General features: G+C 34.4%; 2 protein-coding genes across 2 annotated transcripts; one reads left to right on the top strand and one right to left on the bottom strand.

Annotated features, from left to right (window-relative positions):
* Nucleotides 1-1,560: 1,560 nt before the first annotated feature.
* On the top strand, nt 1,561-12,223 carry LOC136203018 (probable receptor-like protein kinase At1g80640). Its single transcript, XM_065994049.1, has 10 exons — nt 1,561-2,038; nt 3,405-3,575; nt 4,203-4,456; nt 5,322-5,454; nt 5,750-5,813; nt 6,984-7,080; nt 7,186-7,288; nt 9,982-10,100; nt 10,181-10,270; nt 11,307-12,223. Exons 1-10 carry the CDS (start codon nt 1,885-1,887, stop codon nt 11,460-11,462), a joined length of 1,341 nt encoding a protein of 446 aa, XP_065850121.1. The 5' UTR covers nt 1,561-1,884; the 3' UTR covers nt 11,463-12,223.
* A 1,829-nt stretch (nt 12,224-14,052) lies between these two features.
* LOC136202957 (aspartate aminotransferase, chloroplastic) lies at nt 14,053-19,079 on the bottom strand. Its single transcript, XM_065993971.1, has 12 exons — nt 18,920-19,079; nt 18,709-18,791; nt 18,536-18,616; nt 17,096-17,290; nt 16,926-16,964; nt 16,748-16,837; nt 16,533-16,641; nt 16,344-16,453; nt 16,086-16,229; nt 15,786-15,952; nt 15,413-15,677; nt 14,053-14,368 (listed from the first exon to the last, which is right to left on the bottom strand). The coding sequence occupies exons 2-12, from the start codon at nt 18,787-18,789 to the stop codon at nt 14,237-14,239; spliced, it is 1,413 nt and encodes a 470-aa protein (XP_065850043.1). The 5' UTR covers nt 18,790-18,791; nt 18,920-19,079; the 3' UTR covers nt 14,053-14,236.
* Nucleotides 19,080-19,431: the final 352 nt, after the last annotated feature.

Here is a 19,431-nt window from a genome sequence, read left to right as displayed (position 1 = left end):
GGAAAATAAAAACAAAACAACAAAACCTTAACCCGGGATTAGCCTCGGGAAGCTAACCCCCACTACATCCTCCAAAAGGAGCGAAAAAATTTCTATTATTTGTGATATTAAAAGTTTATGATATTATTGCTAAAATTGATTTTAATTTTCAAAATAGGATTATTTTTATATCTTATAAAACATAAATTACACCCATCATCCCTTAACATTTAGGGGGTGTTTGTTTGCTCATTTTCAGGCTCCTTTTTGCCTTTTCACTTCAAAAGGGAGAGTTTTAGGTGTTTGGTTAGTGATCTCCTGTTTGCCTTTTACATCTGAAAAGCAGTATTGAGTGTTTGGTTAATGATCTCCTGTTTGCATTTTACACCCGAAAAGCAGACTTTTACAAAAGCAGAGAATCTCTGCTTTTTGGAAAAGCAGTTTTTTCAAACAGCAAACAGCAAACCGTAACAGCAAACAGCAAACTGTAACAGCAAATAATAACAACAAACAGTAGGTAAAACAAACAGACCCTTAGTTTACTTCCTTATGCCCTATGAACTTTAAAATAATAATAGTAAACTTTATGAATTTTGTGTTTTATTAACATAAAATCCCTTAACTTTTAACTTTTTTTTTTTAATAGTAGATAACCTTCAATTATAGAACTGATAAAAAATAATATTTTAAATAATTTTAATTTTTTTTATTTATAAACGATTTTAAATCTTCAAGTTTTTTATTTTAAAGTTATCGAGTTGTTTTGAAGCCCTATTCACCCACTATCGCGGTTAGGGCTATAACCGAATCGAGCCGAACCGAGTTTTAGCCCGCTCAAACTTGGCTCGTTATAAAATTAACGAGCTCGAGCCCGAGTTGAGCTTTGGCTTGCTCAAGCTCGACTCAGCTCATTAGAAAATAAACGAGTTCGAGCCGAGCTTCGAGCTTATTTCGAGCCTAAAATCCTCTTTGAACTTGGTTCATTAAAAAACTTATCTAACCATGAATTGTTTGTGAGTAAATCGTTAATTATATTTTTGAAGTTTGTTTGCAAATAACCCTTTAATTGTGTACATAAACAAACCCACAAACAAAGTTCACGAATAAATAAACAAGATGCTTACAAATAGTTTGTTTATTACTCATTTATTATGTTTGTGAATAAATTCATCTAATAACAAATGAAATAATATTAAGTTTAGATATTTGTGAACTAACACAAAACTATTAAACTAAAATTTGTTTATAAATACTATAATCGAGCCTGCTCGCGAGTTTTCTAGCCTAGCTTTGACCTGCTCAAGCTCAAATTGTTTACGAACTGAGCCAGTAAATTGTGCTCACAAACGGCTCGTTTACAAATCGAACCAAATCGAGCCGAATACCGAACCGCTCATTTACGGCCCTAATTGCGGTAATGTTTTTTTTTTCACAAATTTGCTAAATTCAAAATTGAAGTTGTGTGGATATAATTTAGCCACTCATATTATGCAAAAAAAAGAAATAAAACTGACAAAACTGAATCAAGAAAAAAAGAAAGCAGCTGGCTTTTTTCATTGAAAACTCAGAGCACACATGATTAGTGTGCACTTGCCCCCACTCCAACGTAAATAATCTCTCTTCTCTTCTCTTCTCTTCCTGTCCTGTCTCCTTTTTATTTTTATTTTTTTCCTCCACATCCATTGAAACACTGTTCAAAAGCTACTCTTTTTCTCCTCCTTTAAACATTCAAAAAAACAACAAAAATTCAAAAAATGAAGTCGTTTTGTTTTGGACAAGTAGTCCAAGAACCACTACAGAAAATCCCAAAACAATTTCAATCAATCATCATCTTCTAAACCCCAAAAATGATGTTTTGTTTTTCAAATTTTAGATCTCCTTCTCTCTAGTAGACAAAATCAGACAATGAAGCTTCTTCTTTTTCTTCATTTTGTACCCATTTGGGTTTTTCATTTGTGTTTTGTTCACGCCGTACAAAACCCTCTTGTTTTCTCACCATCTTCCTCTCCCATTTCTTCAATTTCTCCAATTTCTACTTCCATGGCTGCTTTCTCTCCAGGTAAGGAAAAAGAAAAAAGACAACTTTTTTAGTTACCCTTTTGTGCTTTTGGCTTCGGAGTGTTGTTTAAAAGATAAACCAACTAATCCGGTGCAATTAATGCTGTTTAAATGGCCGCATTAACTTGCTAAATGTGTTGTTTGAAGTTATTGGCTAATAATTGTGGCTTTTTTTCTGATTACCCTTTTTGTCTATTCGTTAAAAGGTTTGTCTTTCATGTTTTTAATGGTGTCAAAACGGGTTATAGTGTTATAATCGTGTTAATGTGATTTATATATTCCGAGTAATTATATATGATGATATTAATTGGGTTGTGTCAAGCATATTGTGTGGATAAATTGTGTTGTTGTGTAGATAAATAGTGTTCGAGTAAAAAGTTAAACTCTCTTCGGAGGAAATGAGCCTGATCATGGGGACGCTGATACTCTAAGTGGGGGAGAATGTAAGGGGAGGGTAAAGGGGGAAACTTTTGTAATTTCAAGTTGTAAAACGGGGGAGAGTGAGGATGTAAAGTGGGGGAGAGTAACTAGTCCATCAGGGGTAGTGGCGAATGAGACATTTTAATGTCTACCGACCCCTGGGTCTTGAGTTGTCCCAAGAAGCACTATAGGATGAGTAACTAGTCATCCGAGATTTGTCACTAGGATTACTGCCTCTGGGTCTCGAGTTGCCCCAAGAAACACTAAAGGGTGGGTGACCAGTCACCCGAGAATTGTGAATAGGATTGGTCTAGGTTCTTCTCAGCTTTAGCTGTGGCCTCCTTAATGAGGCAGTGGCGAGTGAGACATTCTAATGTCTATGGCCTCTCGGTCTCGAGTTGCCCCAAGAAACACTATAGGATGAGTGACCAGTCACCCAAGACTTGTCACTAGGATTGGTCTAGGTTCTTCTAATCTTTAGCTGTGGCCTCCTTAGTACTACTAATGAGGCATTCGGGATGTGTAATTAGTGTCCTTGTACGAATAAAATCATCTATGCATTGCTTGTTGTTATGTGTGGTAGGGCTGGACATGGACCTTAAATATGCTATATTAGATCGAGTATCTGAGGAAAAGAATTTAGAATCAGACCAAACTGTTGACTTTTTTTTCACCGAACTAGTTGAATTTGGTCAAAATTAGTCAAAATTTCATTCAAATTCTTTTTTTTTCTGAGATATTCAATCCAATCTAGTATTTCTAGAATCCGCGCCCAGCCTATGTGGTTGTTGTGGACTGCCTCTATTGTATATATGTGAATGCCTACCTTTATTTAGCCCGGTTTATGGCCCGTTCCTAACCCGTCTATGTGTAAATCGTGTTTTCGTGTCAGAAATTGAATGTGCTACTTAAACATGCTCCGTTTTGGAATTTCATTTGATTTTCAGGAGTTCAGTTGCAATTGGGAGTGGAAGAAGAAGATCATCATAAGATGAACTTAGAGAAGAAACTACTAATTGTTGCTTGTGGCATTCTGGCTCTGATACTTCTACCCTCCTTTGCTTGTTACATTTATTATTGGAAGTTCTATCAAGGAAAGAAAAATTCCCAATTTCCAGGTACCTTTTTCTTCATTTTGAATCCATTTGTATTTTACTTTAAAAGTTAGAGATTAAGTACAAAATTAGTTCTAGATTTGACGTTTTGTTTTGTAGACGGAGCAATTTCAGACTCTATTGACGGCAAATCTAACATACGCCCGTTTTTCGTTAATTTATATGTGCAAATGTGAAACCAAATTAATGGAACTAAAAGCTCAAGCTGATAGTTAAGATCCAATCATATATCTTATATTAATCTCTTATACACTCCCACACGTAAATGTCCTATGGGCTTGCAGCGTGTACATCACAGACCCATCCCATCATGTGTTTCTAGTTCCACAAATTAATGAGGTGGCCAGGACTCGAACCCTCGAAGGTTTGGTCTAAGAAGATCTGGTACCATTTCATGGAACCAGTTGAATTAAAAGCTCATGTCATGGAACCAGTTGAACTAAAAGGTCAATCTTATATTAATCTCTAACACACCCCCACACACAAATGCCCCATGGGCTTGCAGTGTGTATAACATAGGCCCATACCCTTAATGGAGTTTGAAATTACTTCGTCTACAAAACGTTAGTGCTAACATTGTAATTTGGTTATATTGGCTGATGATCTTTTATATGGTTTGTGAATGTGAAGATATGGAGAAAGGAGGAGTATCATTAGCACCATTTTTGGGTAAATTTAATTCATTGAGCCTGGTCAGTAACAGAGGATCTGTTCCATTTATGGATTATAAGATGCTAGAGAAAGGCACAAATAACTTTGAAGAGGAGAATTTGTTGGGTGAAGGTGGATTTGGAAGGGTTTATTTAGCTTTAATGGAAGATGACAAGCAAGTTGCAGTCAAGAAACTTGATTGTGCTACTGAGGATGCTCAGAGAGAATTTGAGGTAATTTTCTTCTGCTCAATTTGGCCTAATACATCACTAGCCCCGCACTTACGGATCCGAATTCAAGGGATGTTTGTGGTGGTGTAAAAAAAATTAAGGTCACATACACAGTTTGCATGCAATTTTCGACGTTTTTCGACGACCAGTGGGTTCTGAAGCCCCCTTAACCCCCCTGATCCAGCTCTACTAGCCCCTGTAGTTGGAGTTCTTATATTAAGCACCTGGTCTTCAATGTCACTTGGAGGACCCCCAATTTACATTTTGGACGTGTATTGTAACCCCACTTAATAAAAAAAATAGTGAAGCTACTTATAACATGTGTGGGTCCATATTACATGTAACAGAATGTATATGGAAGGTCCTCCATTTGACATGGAGAACTGAGTGCTTCTAATAATTTGTCCTGTAGTTGTGCAGAAAAGCTAATTGCTACTTATATTTTGATAACCCTCTATTTAACCCTGAACTTCTTAAAGTGAATTATTGATCTCATAAAATCAACGCGGTGAAGCAAGGGGAGAGTTTTGATAAGTTGAAGTGCGTACACTTTAAGCAAGTTTAGAGGTTTTAAACTTCAGAGGCCAATAGGTCACTTTCAGAGAGCCAATAGGTCATTTTAAACAAGTTAAAGGGAAAAATAAGATTAATCGTGACCTATTAGCCCCTGAATTTGCTTATAATAATCTATTGGGTCTCGTAAACTTGCTTAAGGCGATACACACTTCAACTTGTCCAAAATCTCCGCAGAATCAATAAGTCACCTTAAGCAAGTTTAGAGGGTAAATAAGAGATTTCTGGAACAAGAATTGAGATTTCCTTTCTTCCTTGTGATGTTTAAATTGACAATATTTTGTTGGAATTGCAGAATGAAGTGGATTTGTTAAGCAAAATTCACAATCCAAACATAATCTCTCTTATGGGTTATAGTGTTCATGAAGAAATGGGCTTTATTGTTTATGAATTGATGCAAAATGGCTCCCTTGAAGATATATTACATGGTGATTATCTAATTTTTCTTGTGCTTGTCATAAAATTAGATTGCCTCCGAACTTTGAAAACAATCGATTAACTCCTTAAATTTGCTTAAAGTTATCTATTAATCTCGAGTTTACTTAAAGCCACCTATTTTCACTTTGTTTAAACTGACGCGTGCTTCAATTTGTCCACATAAGTTTAATCGTGTCATTTTAAACAAGTTGGAAGGAGTTAATTGATTGTTTTCAAAGTTGGAGGATCATTCGGTTTTTCTGGACATATGTAAGGACTTGCTAACATTTTGTGTTTATGTTATAGGACCTTCTCGGGGATCTTCATTAACTTGGCATATGAGGTTAAAGATTGCTCTTGACATAGCAAAGTGAGTTACTCTCTCAAGATTCTAACATTCTTCAATTTCTAGTTTTGTGCAAAACAATATCTTTGGTCCTTGTTTTATATAAAAATTGACATTTAGCCCTTAAACTTCGATTTTCGTTGAAATTCAACTCCTCATTTGCACTAAGAGTACATCATATACAGAGACGGATCTAAGAGGGTCATGAAGGATCCGTCGATTTCCTACCCTGCGGATAACCCCGAGATTCCATCAATGACGGGGCTTCAGCCCCGTCTCCGTCTCTTTTACTATTTAAAAGATTTTGTTCTGGTTCCGCCTCTGATCACATAACTCTTGCCCCATTTAGCAGGCTGTGTTAAATTTCAATATTCAAAGTAAAAGGATTGAACTGTTAGAAAATTTAACTTTAGAAGTTAGATGTCAAAATTTTGCCAAGTAAAAGGGTAAAAAAGGCCTAATAGATTCATATCCCCTCCAAATTGGTTAGGGTTGTAAATGAGCCGAGCCACTCGTTGAATACGTGTTTGACTTGATTTATAAACAAACTGAGTTTGAGCACGACGAAACTCGACTTGAAAGCTCGCGAGGAGACTCGGGTATAGGTTCATGAAAGAAGTTCGATTATAATGTTCATGAGCATGTTCATGAATAAGCTTAGTTCGAGTATTTTATTAATAATAGTTTTGTAAATTTTATTTTTATAGGTTTCAAAATTATGTAGTTTTGTTTTAAAGAAATTGCAAATGATAATTGTTGAGTTGTTCGCAAACGAAGCTTATGAACAAAATTAACAACTTGCTCGCGAGTCTAGCTCGTGAACAATCTCGCGAGCAGCTCACATATAGGATGTTGAGCTCGAGGTCGTCAATTTTCTGACAAGAGCCGAGCATGAGTAGGTCAAAGCTTGGCTCGGCTCGATTACAACTTTAAAATTGGCTGAAACGCCGATTTCCCACTTTACTTTGAAAAGACCTATTAATTCCTTGAACTTTTTTAAGTTGGCCGCTTATCGCCCCTCTGAAGTTGCTTAAAGTGATCAGTTAGCTCCCTGAACTTGATTAAAGTAACTTATTAGCCTCCTGAACTTGCTTAAAATGCCATATTTCCTCCTAAATTTATTTAAAGTAATACACGTTTCAAAATATGAATTTGAATCTTATAGTATTTATTTATGCCAAATTGTTTGACTAGGGGATTAGAATATCTTCATGAATTCTGCAAGCCACCAGTGATACATAGAGATCTGAAATCATCTAATATTCTTTTGGATTCCAACTTCAATGCTAAGGTAAAACAAAAAAGACTATTCTATTTATTATTTATCATATGCTTTGCTTTCTGCTAAAAAAAGGACAATTTAGTCATTTTCTTATTAATATTTGCCCGGTTTCAGTTATCAGATTTCGGACTTGCTGTAGCAGATTGCAGCTATAACAGGAACAAACTCAAACTCTCAGGCACTGTAGGTTATGTTGCCCCAGAGTATATGTTAGATGGTATGCAAATTCTACTTTGTCATTTCATTTCCCTAAATACCCTTTTTGCCAAATTGCATTTCCATTAATATAACTTGGGGATAAGGGTTATTTTTGTCCTCATTCTGTAAACTAGGCCTAATCCTTGCTATTTGTCTTAAAAAAAAAGCGGCCCGGTGCACTAGGCGTCCCCGCTTAAGCGAGGGTCCGGGGAGGGGTCCCACCACAAGGATGTATTGGGGGCAAGCCTTCCCTGCCAATTTTTTTTTTTGACAAGAGGCCGCTCCTAAAACTCGAACCCGTGGCCTCTCAGTCACACGACAGCAAAGTTTACCGTTGCGTCAAAGCTCGCCCTCTAATCCTTGCTATTTGTCTAAAAAAAAAAAATCAACGAATGACCTATTGGCTTTTTGAACTTGCTTACAGTGATATATTGACTTCTAAACTTGGGTAAACTAATATGTATTTCAACTTGTCTAAAATTTCCGTCCCTTAGTCGACTAAGGGAAGGGGTCATTTTAAGTAAGTTCAGGGATAAATAAGATGTTTTCAAAGTATAAAAGGATAGTTGACTTTTCTGGATTAGTATAAGGAGCTAAAAATATATTAGAGAAAAGTATAAATATAAATTTTGTGGAACCGATTTTGTAAAGACAGTTCTCGTGTTTTAAAAGTTTGCAAACACGGATCTTGTGCTTGTGAAATTTGCAGTCGAATAATACTTGTAATTTAGTTAATTTGTAAAGTTTTGACACAATTTTTGATGGAATGACTAAGTTTATAAACTTCACAAAGAACAACATCCTTGTTCATAAAATTTTAAATCATGACTACTGTGTTTGCAAATCGACCAAACCACATGATCTATTATTGTGTTATTTTCAATATATTAAGCCTATAAAAAATAGTTTAATTTTTCCTTATAGCAGAAATTTTATCTCAATTTAATCTTAAAGATAAATTTGCCCTTGTCTCTTTCTTTAAGGTAATAATTTATTAATCTTTAACTTTTTACATAGTAGAATTTTAGATGGTTTTTTTAATAGGATGAATTAAATTGTTGACAGAAATAAAATTTAGAAATTTTATATTTGCTAATATGAGGACTACTAGTGGGTTCAATAAAAAAGTTAGATATTATCAAATTATTAATTTTTTAAAATTATTGTTGACCAATTCAGATTATATTATGTGACTGATGTTGATATTTGATAATTTTATAATTAGTATATGGTCAGAGATTCCCAGCAATCCACATGTGCTGTCATTTTCTTATTTAGCTTCACAACCATATATAATATGCCAAACAACTAAAAATGATCTCATTTGGATTCTGAAATTTAATTATTTATATAGGATTCCCTCAAAAGAAAAAATTTATTTATATAGGATAAGTACCAAAATAAATAAATAAATATCTATCAATTAATATCAAATTTTACCCCTAATATTATAAATAATATAATACTATTGATGGTCTAAAATGAGCAAGTTGGGTAAATTTCAGGAGTAAATTACACCAATAATGGTATCTGAACTTTACCTAGTTCACATTTTGATACCTAAATTACATTTTGTCTCAAAAATATACATAGAGTAGCGATGACCGGATAATTTAATATATGTTACCGGTCAATGCGAGTTTGACTAGTAAATTACACCATTGGTATTTGAACTTACCCTAATTCACACTTGGGTACTTAGATTTCATTTTGTCCAAAAGATACACCTTTAAGTGAAGATAACTCAACATTTTAGTATATTTGACCGATCAGTGATCGGTCAATGCGAGTTTGACCATTTTAAATTAAAAATTGAGACCCATCGTATACTCCATTAACATAAAATTTCATATATGTTAAATGGTAGTATTGTAATTTTATGTTAATTGAGTGTAGAGTGAGTCCGAATGTTTAGTTCAAAATGGTAAAACTCACGTTAACCAGTCACTAACCGATTCAAATGTATTAAATTGTTCAGTCACCTTTACTTGAGGTATATTTTTAAGATAAAATATAATCCAGGTACCAAGGTGTGATTCATGGTAAAGTTCAGGTGCCAATGATGTAATTAACTCGTGAAACTCGCATTGACCGGTAAAATATATTAAGTTGTCCTGTCATCGTTACTTTAAATATATTTTTGAACAAAATGTGATCTAGGTACCAAAGTGTGAACTAGAATAAAATTTAAGTACCATTGATGTAATTTTACCTGAAATTCAGATATAAAAACTCTCGCCTGAGTCATAAATTCGGTTATTCTATTGTACCTATGTGCCATATTACGACTGATCAAAGATACGTATATACACGTGGATCCCATCTTATCTAGTTTCTTATCATGTATTCCGCACACTAATTGATATACAACTGGTTTAGAATATATGAATAAAATATTTGTGTCTTTTTTAATAATGTCTTAAATTATCCTAACTTGCCAATTGTCGAAAAATCATTTGAATCAACAATAGTTTTTATTATTATTATTATCTGACACATCCTCACACAAATGCCTATTGGGCTCGAAAGGTTTTACTATGTGTCGAATATTAATCAACAAATGGAAATGCCAGGATTCGAATCTGATTCTACTTAGTCTAAGTAGGTTCTGATACCATATTAAATAACTCATTGAACTAAAAGTTTAAACTGATAATCGAAGAATAGTTTTTATTATTATCTAAAATTATAGTTTTTATTTTGAATTTTCAGGGGAGTTAACAGAAAAGAGTGATGTGTATGCATTTGGAGTAGTGCTTTTGGAGCTTCTATTAGGAAGAAAGCCTGTGGAAAAATTATCAGCAGCTCATTGCCAATCAATAGTGACTTGGGTATACATCTTCTAGAACTTTCTTTGAGATTCAAAAAATGGATGGTGTTGAATATTATAGCTTATATTTAAAATGTGCAGGCCATGCCTCAGCTTACAAACAGAACTTCACTTCCAAACATTGTGGATCCTGTCATAAAAGATGCTGTAAATGACAAGTACCTTTTCCAGGTTTGTTTTTGCCCAACAATAAGTGTCTGTTTATTTTACTTACTATTTGTTGTTTGCTGTTACGGTTTGCTGTTGGAAAAAGCTGTTTTTAGGTTACTTTTTAGGTGTAAAAGGCAAACAAGAGATCATTAACCAAACACCTAAAACTCTTCCTAATTCATCACTTCACTCTATTTCTTTCCATTTGTCTTTTTTAATTGAATTCCATTGATTTTATATTTCACCTAAAGGAAACGGGCACGGAAACTGTTATTTCTAAAATAAACGTGTTATTTCTAAAATAAATGATAGCCAGATGGATATGAAATGCAAAAACGCTATTGAAAAAGAATTTTCGTGAAACTTAGCCATTAATTTGTTTGGGGATAAGAGCCAAATTCCTAACACAAAGTGCTTATTTAGCCTTAACTTATGAAATGACGCAAATTTAACTTAACGTTTTCAATCGAGATCAATTTTAGTTCTACGCTATCAAAAATTTGAAAAGACTTGTTTGACTATTATTTACCCACATCGAACTTCCAAATAACTTTGTCGATAAATTAAAGCAGTTTTATACATTTTTTGTAATTATATTAATAACACAATAAATATTTTATACTGTTTGACAAATATTTTTGTTTTATTAACTTATGTGTAGCAGATTTAGTTTTTAGAATTTTAACATAATTTTTGTAATTTTATCAATAGACTAAACATCTGAAACATAATTTATATTCGGAAGATGTGAGGTAATAGTTAAATACCAGTCAAACGAGTTTTTTCTAATTTTCGATAACCTAATGCTAAAATTGATCAGTGAGATTGGAAATTAGAAACGAGGAATCCATATAGTTGTGTCCGGAGATTTATTTTGATTGCTCATATACTGTTCGATGAAAGTCCGCAGAGATATTGAGCACTGAGGCTGGAATTTAGGAAAGAGAAAGAGGAATCCATATAGTTGGGGGTTTATTTTGATTGCTCATATGCTGTTCGATGAAAGTCCGCAGTGAAATTTGGAAATTTGCTGATGGAACATTCAAAATCTGTGCAGGTTGCAGCAGTAGCTGTGCTGTGTGTGCAGCCAGAACCGTCGTATCGTCCATTGATAACAGATGTTGTGCATTCTCTCATTCCGCTTGTTCCTTTTGAGCTCGGAGGAACATTAAGAATTACACCGCAGACTGCACTTCCTGCCGGGAGTCTCTGAATAGTTAATACAAAAAGTTATTGAATTTCATTTTCTTTCGGTAATATAACTTGATTTCAATGAAGTCGTTCTAATTTAGGTACAAAAACTCATTGGAATGTAGTTGTAGCACAAAAGACGGTTGATACCTGGTGGCGGAGTCGGGATTTAAGATTAGAAGGGTAATTTTAGTCATGTTGTCGGGTGGTAGAGAGGGACGGATGAAAAAAGTGGGAAAAGGTAGAAGAGTAGAAAGGGGCTAATTTTGGGGGAGGCATGACCCTACTGAGGTTCTGGCCCCAAGCACTGGGCTGTCTCCGCCACCATTGATGATACCAACTAAGCGCCATGTCGGACATGTCTGATTCTTATAGCTGACATCATATGTGTGTCAAGTGTAGCATTCTAAGCTACAAAAATGTTTTGAAAGATCGACGTGGCACTTAATTGGTATATAATTAACTGTCTTTTGTGTTACGTTTACGTTTCAATGCGTTTTATATCCAAATAGACGGAATGACTTGGACTGAGATCAATCATCAAGTTCAGTGATTTTATTGAAAGAAAATAATATTCAGTGACATTCGATGCAATTTATCCATATATATTTTTTTCTTTTATTAGATAAGGTATTGATCCATACCACTAATCTTGTTCATGTGCATATTTAGTTTTCTTGTGTATTTTATGGCCATTTGGGCTGAGGGGATGGACTCAAGTGTACTTGAATTTTGTTCACATTTGTAAAAGAATCATTAATATTAATCTTTCTAGTTGGAGTATTTTTTATTTTTTTTTGAAGAAGTAATTGGAGTATTTTAAAGAGTATTGTTTAATTTGCATAAAATTGCCTCTTATTTTATAATTTACATTTTTTTTTATGTAATTGAGTATGTATATATAGTAATATCTTATAATATTTAAGTATTTTAATAATTAAAATTTATCAACATTAACTTTTTTAGAAAAATCAAAATACTAATTTTATTAGAGTAATTTAGCAGTTTTAATACTAATTTATATTTTTAAATTCTATCAACCATATGAAACTCACATCTCATTCCAAAAATATAAGGGCTAGTAAACTTTATTCACAGACTCTGATACCTGTCCAGCTCATGTCCAGTGCACTGGACTTGAAAAATGGTTATTTTTGTATTGGGGTTGAAATTTTTTAACAATAGAACACGAACTATTAATATTAATTTATATAAAAAGATTATATCTAAAATTAAGATATTATATTATAAATATATTTTATATAACATAATTTGAAAATAAATAAGTGGATTTCTATGAACTGGGCTGCGAATTTGATTATTCAAACCCAAGCCCAACATGAACTCCGTGAGCTGAATGTTTTTAGTATAAGCACGTGAGGCCTCAACCTGACCCACGAACAATTATAAAGCAGACAGACTCTTGGAAAAATTACACAGAAATTCATCTTTTTAAGAACTATTTACAACTATGTCAAGTCATAATTTTGGATTATGTCAAACTAGTAAAATCAGTAATTTTGAAAAAAGAGAAGTGAAGTACGGGTGTATAAAAAACTGATAAATTTGACAAAGGAATAATTTCTTTTTACAGTATAAAGTAATTGTAAATATTCTACTTATGAGTTTTATGTACGGGTCAAATACATGAATATCATAATTAAGTACAAAATTACAACAAAGTCATATCACCAAACTTAATTCTTAATATGTTATTATTCTCTATATATTATGATTTTACACTATAGTTTAAAAATTTTAGACTCCAATTCATAAATCATAAATCGTAGAAAATATATTCTGGACTTCTAATTTATAAATTTTAATCCTTAAAATATATTAAAAATACTGATTTTACTAGTTTAACATAATCCAAAATTATGACTTGATATATAGTTATAAATAATTGTTAAAAGATGAATTTCTGTGTCATTTTCCCTTTCACCCTTTAAAAATTTACATTATTTGCCTTTGGGCCCTCAATTTCAACCCAAATCTTAAAATTTGTAAAATATTACAGATCTAATTCCTAAAATTTGTTAGATTTAGAAGGAAACTTACACAGAAATTCAGATTTATAAAATTATTTATAACTATATCAAATAGCAATGTCAAACTGAAAAAATCATTTTCATATATTTTAAGAACTATGTTTTATAAATTAAGGGTCTAAAATATATTTTTTAGAATTTATGAATTGAGGTCTAAAATTTATAAATTAGGACATTAATTAGAGGCTAAAGGAAAGGAAACACTGTGATTCAATCACCAGATTCTTTACATTTGAAACGGATATTTTGAACACTAGTTTCATACACCCTCTAACAAAGTTAAAATTAACATTATAATAGGAAACTTTTTTAACCAAGCCTTACTCTTGGATTATCCTCAGATCTATGTTGCACAAAAACCGACACCAGAAAACATTATTTCTAAATAGAAACATAGCTAGGAAACAGAAACGAAAGTGAAACACACGAAAATACTATTGACGAGAAATTTCTGTGCAACACAGCCTAAGAATAATAGGAACAGTCACACAAAATTAGGCCAAAGCAAGAGAAACTCCAATTCAACAATCTAAATGATAAAAGAGATCAGACAAGACAGTAAAAGCAGTATAAAAAAACAGTTTAGTTACAGAATTTCTTACAGAACTGAGTCTGACTGTAATTTTATTACAAAAGTTAGAAATCATATGAACTCATCATGTCTATCATTAACATTTGAAGTAAACAAAACTTCTCATTGATTTTGTTTCTAATATTGTAGTTTATATGGCAATTATCAATCAATTCAGCTGACATTGTGATATGAATCAATGATAGCATCTGCAAGGTATTCACATTTTGCTAAAGATAATCCGGCCAGCGAAATCCTTCCATCCTTTGTCATGTATATATGCCACTTGTTGCTCATACTTTCACTCTGTACAAACCCCCAAATATATATATATATATGTATATATGCATGTAACTTATTAGAAAACTTATGTATAAGCACATAGAAATAGAATAAAAGTTAGGGAGTAAAATACATAAACGGTAACTAAGGTTCGGGTCTGTTTCACAAAAGTTACTGAACTTCATTTTCTTTCACTGAATTTCACATTTGATTTCAATAAAATCATTCCAGCCAATTCTTGGAACTGTTGACGTGACACGAAAGACGGTTCATTATATAATGCCAACTAAGTGCTAGGTCGGACAAGGATGTGATTTTTTTAAAGGCTATAAATCCCTAGCCCGAGGGCGAGCCTTGGCGCAACAGTAAAACGTTGTTGTCGTGTGACCGAAGGTCACGGCTTCGAGTCTTAGGAGCGGCCTCTTGCCAAAAAATTGGCAAGGGAAGGCTTGCCCCAGTACACCCTTGTGGTGGGACCCCTCCCCGGACCCTCGCTTAGCGGGGACGCGTAATGCACCGGGCCGCCCCTTTTTATAAATCCCTAGCCCCTCCAAGTTAGCCATAAAAGTAGATTGCCCTCCAAAACTTTGAAAACGACCAAGTAGCCTCTTGAAGTTGATTAAAGTGACATGATTAACTCTAAGTCCTACATGGCAGAGCAAAGTCGACATTGGGAGAAGTTGAAGCACTTATCAAGTTCAAGGAGCTAATAGAACACTTTCAACAAGTTTAGGGGGCCAACATGCCACTTTAAGCAAGTTTAAAGGGCCAACATGTCAGTTTAAACAAGTTCAGAGGAGCTAATGAGACATTTCCAAAGTTTAGGACGTGAATCAAATTATTTGACCAAGTACAAGGGCCTCTACTGTACCTTATCTCTCTTTTTTAAAGAAAAAAAATTGTGGCTTAGGATGGCTCGTTTTTGCCATGTCAGCTATAGAACTAAGACGTGTTCGGTAATTTTATTGAAAGAAAATGAACTTCATTGATATTTGTGAAAAATACCCCAAATTTCAGTGACCATCAATGCATTTTTACTAAGTAAGTGCAAAAATCCAGGGCAATTACCTGAGTTTTGTTCAAGCCAGTGAATGAGAACATGCCAATCTGTTTCAATACAAAAGACCAGTCCTTTCCGCTTTTATCTTTTGTTGAGAGGCAATCATACAATTTTTGCCTCACACCTTTTATCCTTCCAGCCATCATTTCCATCTCCGCTTTCCATTCATCGAAGAGAGTTGAATCACCGACAACATTGGCGACGATTCTAGCCCCGTGAACAGGAGGGTTCGAGTACATTGGGCGTGCAATCCTCTTCAGTTGGCTCTTCACCCTGAAAATTCGAGAAAAATACTTGAAGTGGGTACAATAAAGAATGGGAATGCTATCTAAAACTCAACCGAGAAGTGAACTATCACAAAATTTCGGACTTCTAATGCACCTTGCCGCGGCATCTGCTGATGAGCAGACAACATTAATTGCCCCAATCCTTTCTGCATATAGACCCAAATTTTTGCTGTACGACTGAGCAACAAGAAGCTCCATTCCACGCGCTGCAAACAACCTCACTGATGCTGCATCTTCATCGAGGCTTCCGCTAGCAAATCCCTGGAGTACATTCATAGCTGGGATTGAAAAAACTTCTATATGATATTACAACAACACAGATTTCATTTCACCTTTCGCACCTAGTTCATCATGAAAAGAATCAATGTTGCAGCTGAAATTATGTAATACATACCTGGTATGCAACATCGAAAAATGGAATGTGGTTCTTCTCTTGTATGACATCAGCAATTTTTTCCCACTGCTCGGGAGTTGGGTCAATTCCGGTAGGGTTGTGAGCACAGCCATGAAGCAAAATAAATGATCCTTCAGGGGCTGCCTGCAGTTAAAATTCGATCATGACTAGGGACAGGATTCATTCTAGGATACAAATTATGCATGAACACACAAATCAAGAAGTATTTAAATTCAATATTACAGGTTAAGATCTAACCTTAATGTCTGCTATCATCCCCTCAAAATCCAAACCAACAGTCCTCGGATCATAATATCGGTACTCCGACCATGGGACTCTAGCATCATTGAAAATGTTCTTATGATTACCTGCAATATAACGATGGCTATGAGAAGCTAGAACCTCACGAGTGCTGTTTAAAACAGAAGTGCTATTAACATCACACACCCCAGGTTGGAGATGATATCAGAACGTTTGCTCCGGGAAAGTATCTCTCGATGAGAGCGGCTGCCAATCGAAGAGAACCAGTGCCTGAAAGACCTTGGACAGTTGCAACCTGGAAATCATTTTACAAAAATTAGAAACCAGTATAACACTTATCTATTATATAAAACCGCAATGGTCATTTTCCGGTTAAGGAAAAGTCCTATCCCGGCACGTACTCTTTGTTGCTTGATAACCGGGTTGTCTGCTCCAAACAATAATTCTGCAGTTGCCTTATTAAATGCAGCTAAACCTTCAATTGGCAGGTACTAAAATAACATGACAAATACGAGGCAAGTTAGAGAAAAATAGGAACACAAACTATGTTCAATGACACATTTGAGCACAATTAGGTACCTCTTTATTGTCACCCCTCTCCAGCATAAGATTCTCTGCCTATGAAAACGAAAAGGTTTAAATAAAACTAGTTCTATCTGGTCATCAAAGTAGAATACTCGAAAACAAGGAATTCAAAACCAGGTTGTAGTCGAACAGACAAGTATGAAATTGACAAGAAAAAAGCTAACCTTCTTAACGACATCAAGCACGTAAGGGTTTAGTTCCTCAGTTCGGTAAGCCCCAACTCCAAGGTTAAGCTTCTTCGCATCATTGTCTGCTCTGAAAGCTTCAGAAACTCCAAGAATTGGATCAGGAGGAGCCATTGCTATACCCTCAAAACGAGATACATTGACTGCAACAGTCATAGATATTCGTCCAGGCGACTGATAATCAAAACAACAAACTCAGATCTGGAAACCAAAACAATCCCAATGGTCTAAATCTTAAACTGTTGTTAGAATAAGCCTATAAAAAACTATAGAAATATATGAACATGATAGTGATCTTCAACACTTAGTAAATTATAATAGAACATAGAAATTAGCAAGTAACTAATAATGATACAACACATAAACATGGCTTTGCACAACATAATTATTGTAATTGTCTCCACTATGTTGCTACTGGATTTAATGGCATAACAAAACTATAAATAAATTCTTGTTGAGCAAAAACAAGAATACCACAAGAAAGAGAGGAGAAAGAGTATATGAAACATTTTGAAAGTGTGTCACGTTTGCATGTTAATGAGAGGAAAAGTTCCACCTCTTTTAACAGTATCCATGATGCTGTTAAACAACAAATTTTGCAAGTTGCACAGTTCTATGAAGGTTCTCTTCCTGTAAAATATCTAGGAGTTCCTCTAATTTCTTCTTGATTATGAAAGGAGGATTGTGATGATCTAGAATCTTGTATAACTGTTAGAATTGATTCATGTGGTGTGAAACATTTGTTTTATGCAGGGCGGTTACAGTTGATCAATTCAGTTATTCGTAGTATGCAAGGGTTTTGGTCGTCCATTTCTCTTCCTAGTTCTGTTATTCAAGACAGACAGAAAATGCAAAAATGTCTTGTGGAAGGGACCTAATGAGGGCGGAAGGCATGCTTCAGTTGCTTGGCATGTAATTTCCAATGGCCGATCCAGAAATTTTCGAGAGGGGGCAACATCTTATAGTAAGATAATAGATTACTATAATCAAGTTTAGGACCAATATGTCAGTTTAAACAAATTCAGGTGACTAATAAATCATTTTAAGCAAGTTCGGGTCTAACTGAACACCTGAAAGAGGGGGCAAAATGACCTTTTATCAGTGGCGGCTCCCCCGCCCCCCTCTAGCTCCGCCACTGGCTATTTCCAATAACAGATAGCCTAGATCACATCCATGTATTATCCAAAAGCTAATGTTAAACAAAATGCACCAACAAGAGTTCAATTACAACTTATCAAGCTCAATTAACCAAAAGCTAAAGAACGAAAATGTCTTAAAGCACATAGTTAATACTTCAGAAGAATTTGAATCAAGTACAAGTGCAAAATCCCCAAATCTAAACAAGACTACCAAAAATGGCCAAAACCGGATTAAATAAATCATAAATAAAACTGAAAACCCATTCCAACTGCCAATTACCTTAGCCTTCTTCAAAAAGGGATTCGACTTCTCGTTCTTAAACAATGTACTCACACCGCCATTCGCAAGCCTCACTTTTCCCTGAAAATCAGAATAACCATCAGTGATCCACCATAATATATCCCGTTTTGATGCCGAGAAAACACAAACAAATAAAAGAGTTAAAAAATCACCTTGAGAGTCTCATGCATTGAGAGAGAGGCAGAAGTAGAAGAAGGAGCAGAAGCTAAAGAAAGAACGGAGGAGGAAGCCATATCTGAATCAAACAATTAGAGAGTTAAATTAAGCTTATGTATTTCAATCAAGGGAAATCAAATTAGCTACCTAGAGTAATTTAAAAACAGTATGATCTATGAAAAACAGTAGCTAATTATCCAAAATTACCTGAAGAAAGTTGATCAGAGGCGATGAAACCGAGGAAATGAGCGATTGGTTCAATCCAATCTGTCAAGGTTGGGGATGTTGATTATGATTTGGCTATAAGCTGGCGTTGAATCGCTGCTAGTGATGACTGGTACAACTGTGCTTCTGTTTGTAATAATTGAGTACTTTGAAGGGTAGAATAGTCATTTGAATGTTTAATTAAGTTTTTTCATCGTGAATTTTAGGTACGAAAGTAACTTTATTATTGTCATCCTATGGTTCATAAATTTATAGGCATCGTTTTGTATGAGTCGACCGGGAATCCAGGACAACAAAACTTTTTTCCTCAATTGAGAACAATTGTATCACTATAACGATGCCTATAATTTGTTCATAAAATTATAGGCATCGTTATATTGGTACAATTATGGAAAAAAGTTTTATCGTCCTGAATTCCCTGTCTATTCATACAAGACTCATACAAAACGTTTTTTTTTTTTTGTACAAGTCGTGGTGGTCCATAAAATTTAGTG

Source organism: Euphorbia lathyris, chromosome 8, assembly GCF_963576675.1.
Source record: "Euphorbia lathyris chromosome 8, ddEupLath1.1, whole genome shotgun sequence".
Taxonomy (NCBI): Eukaryota; Viridiplantae; Streptophyta; class Magnoliopsida; order Malpighiales; family Euphorbiaceae; genus Euphorbia; species Euphorbia lathyris.
This window is presented reverse-complemented; position numbering and strand designations above follow the sequence as displayed.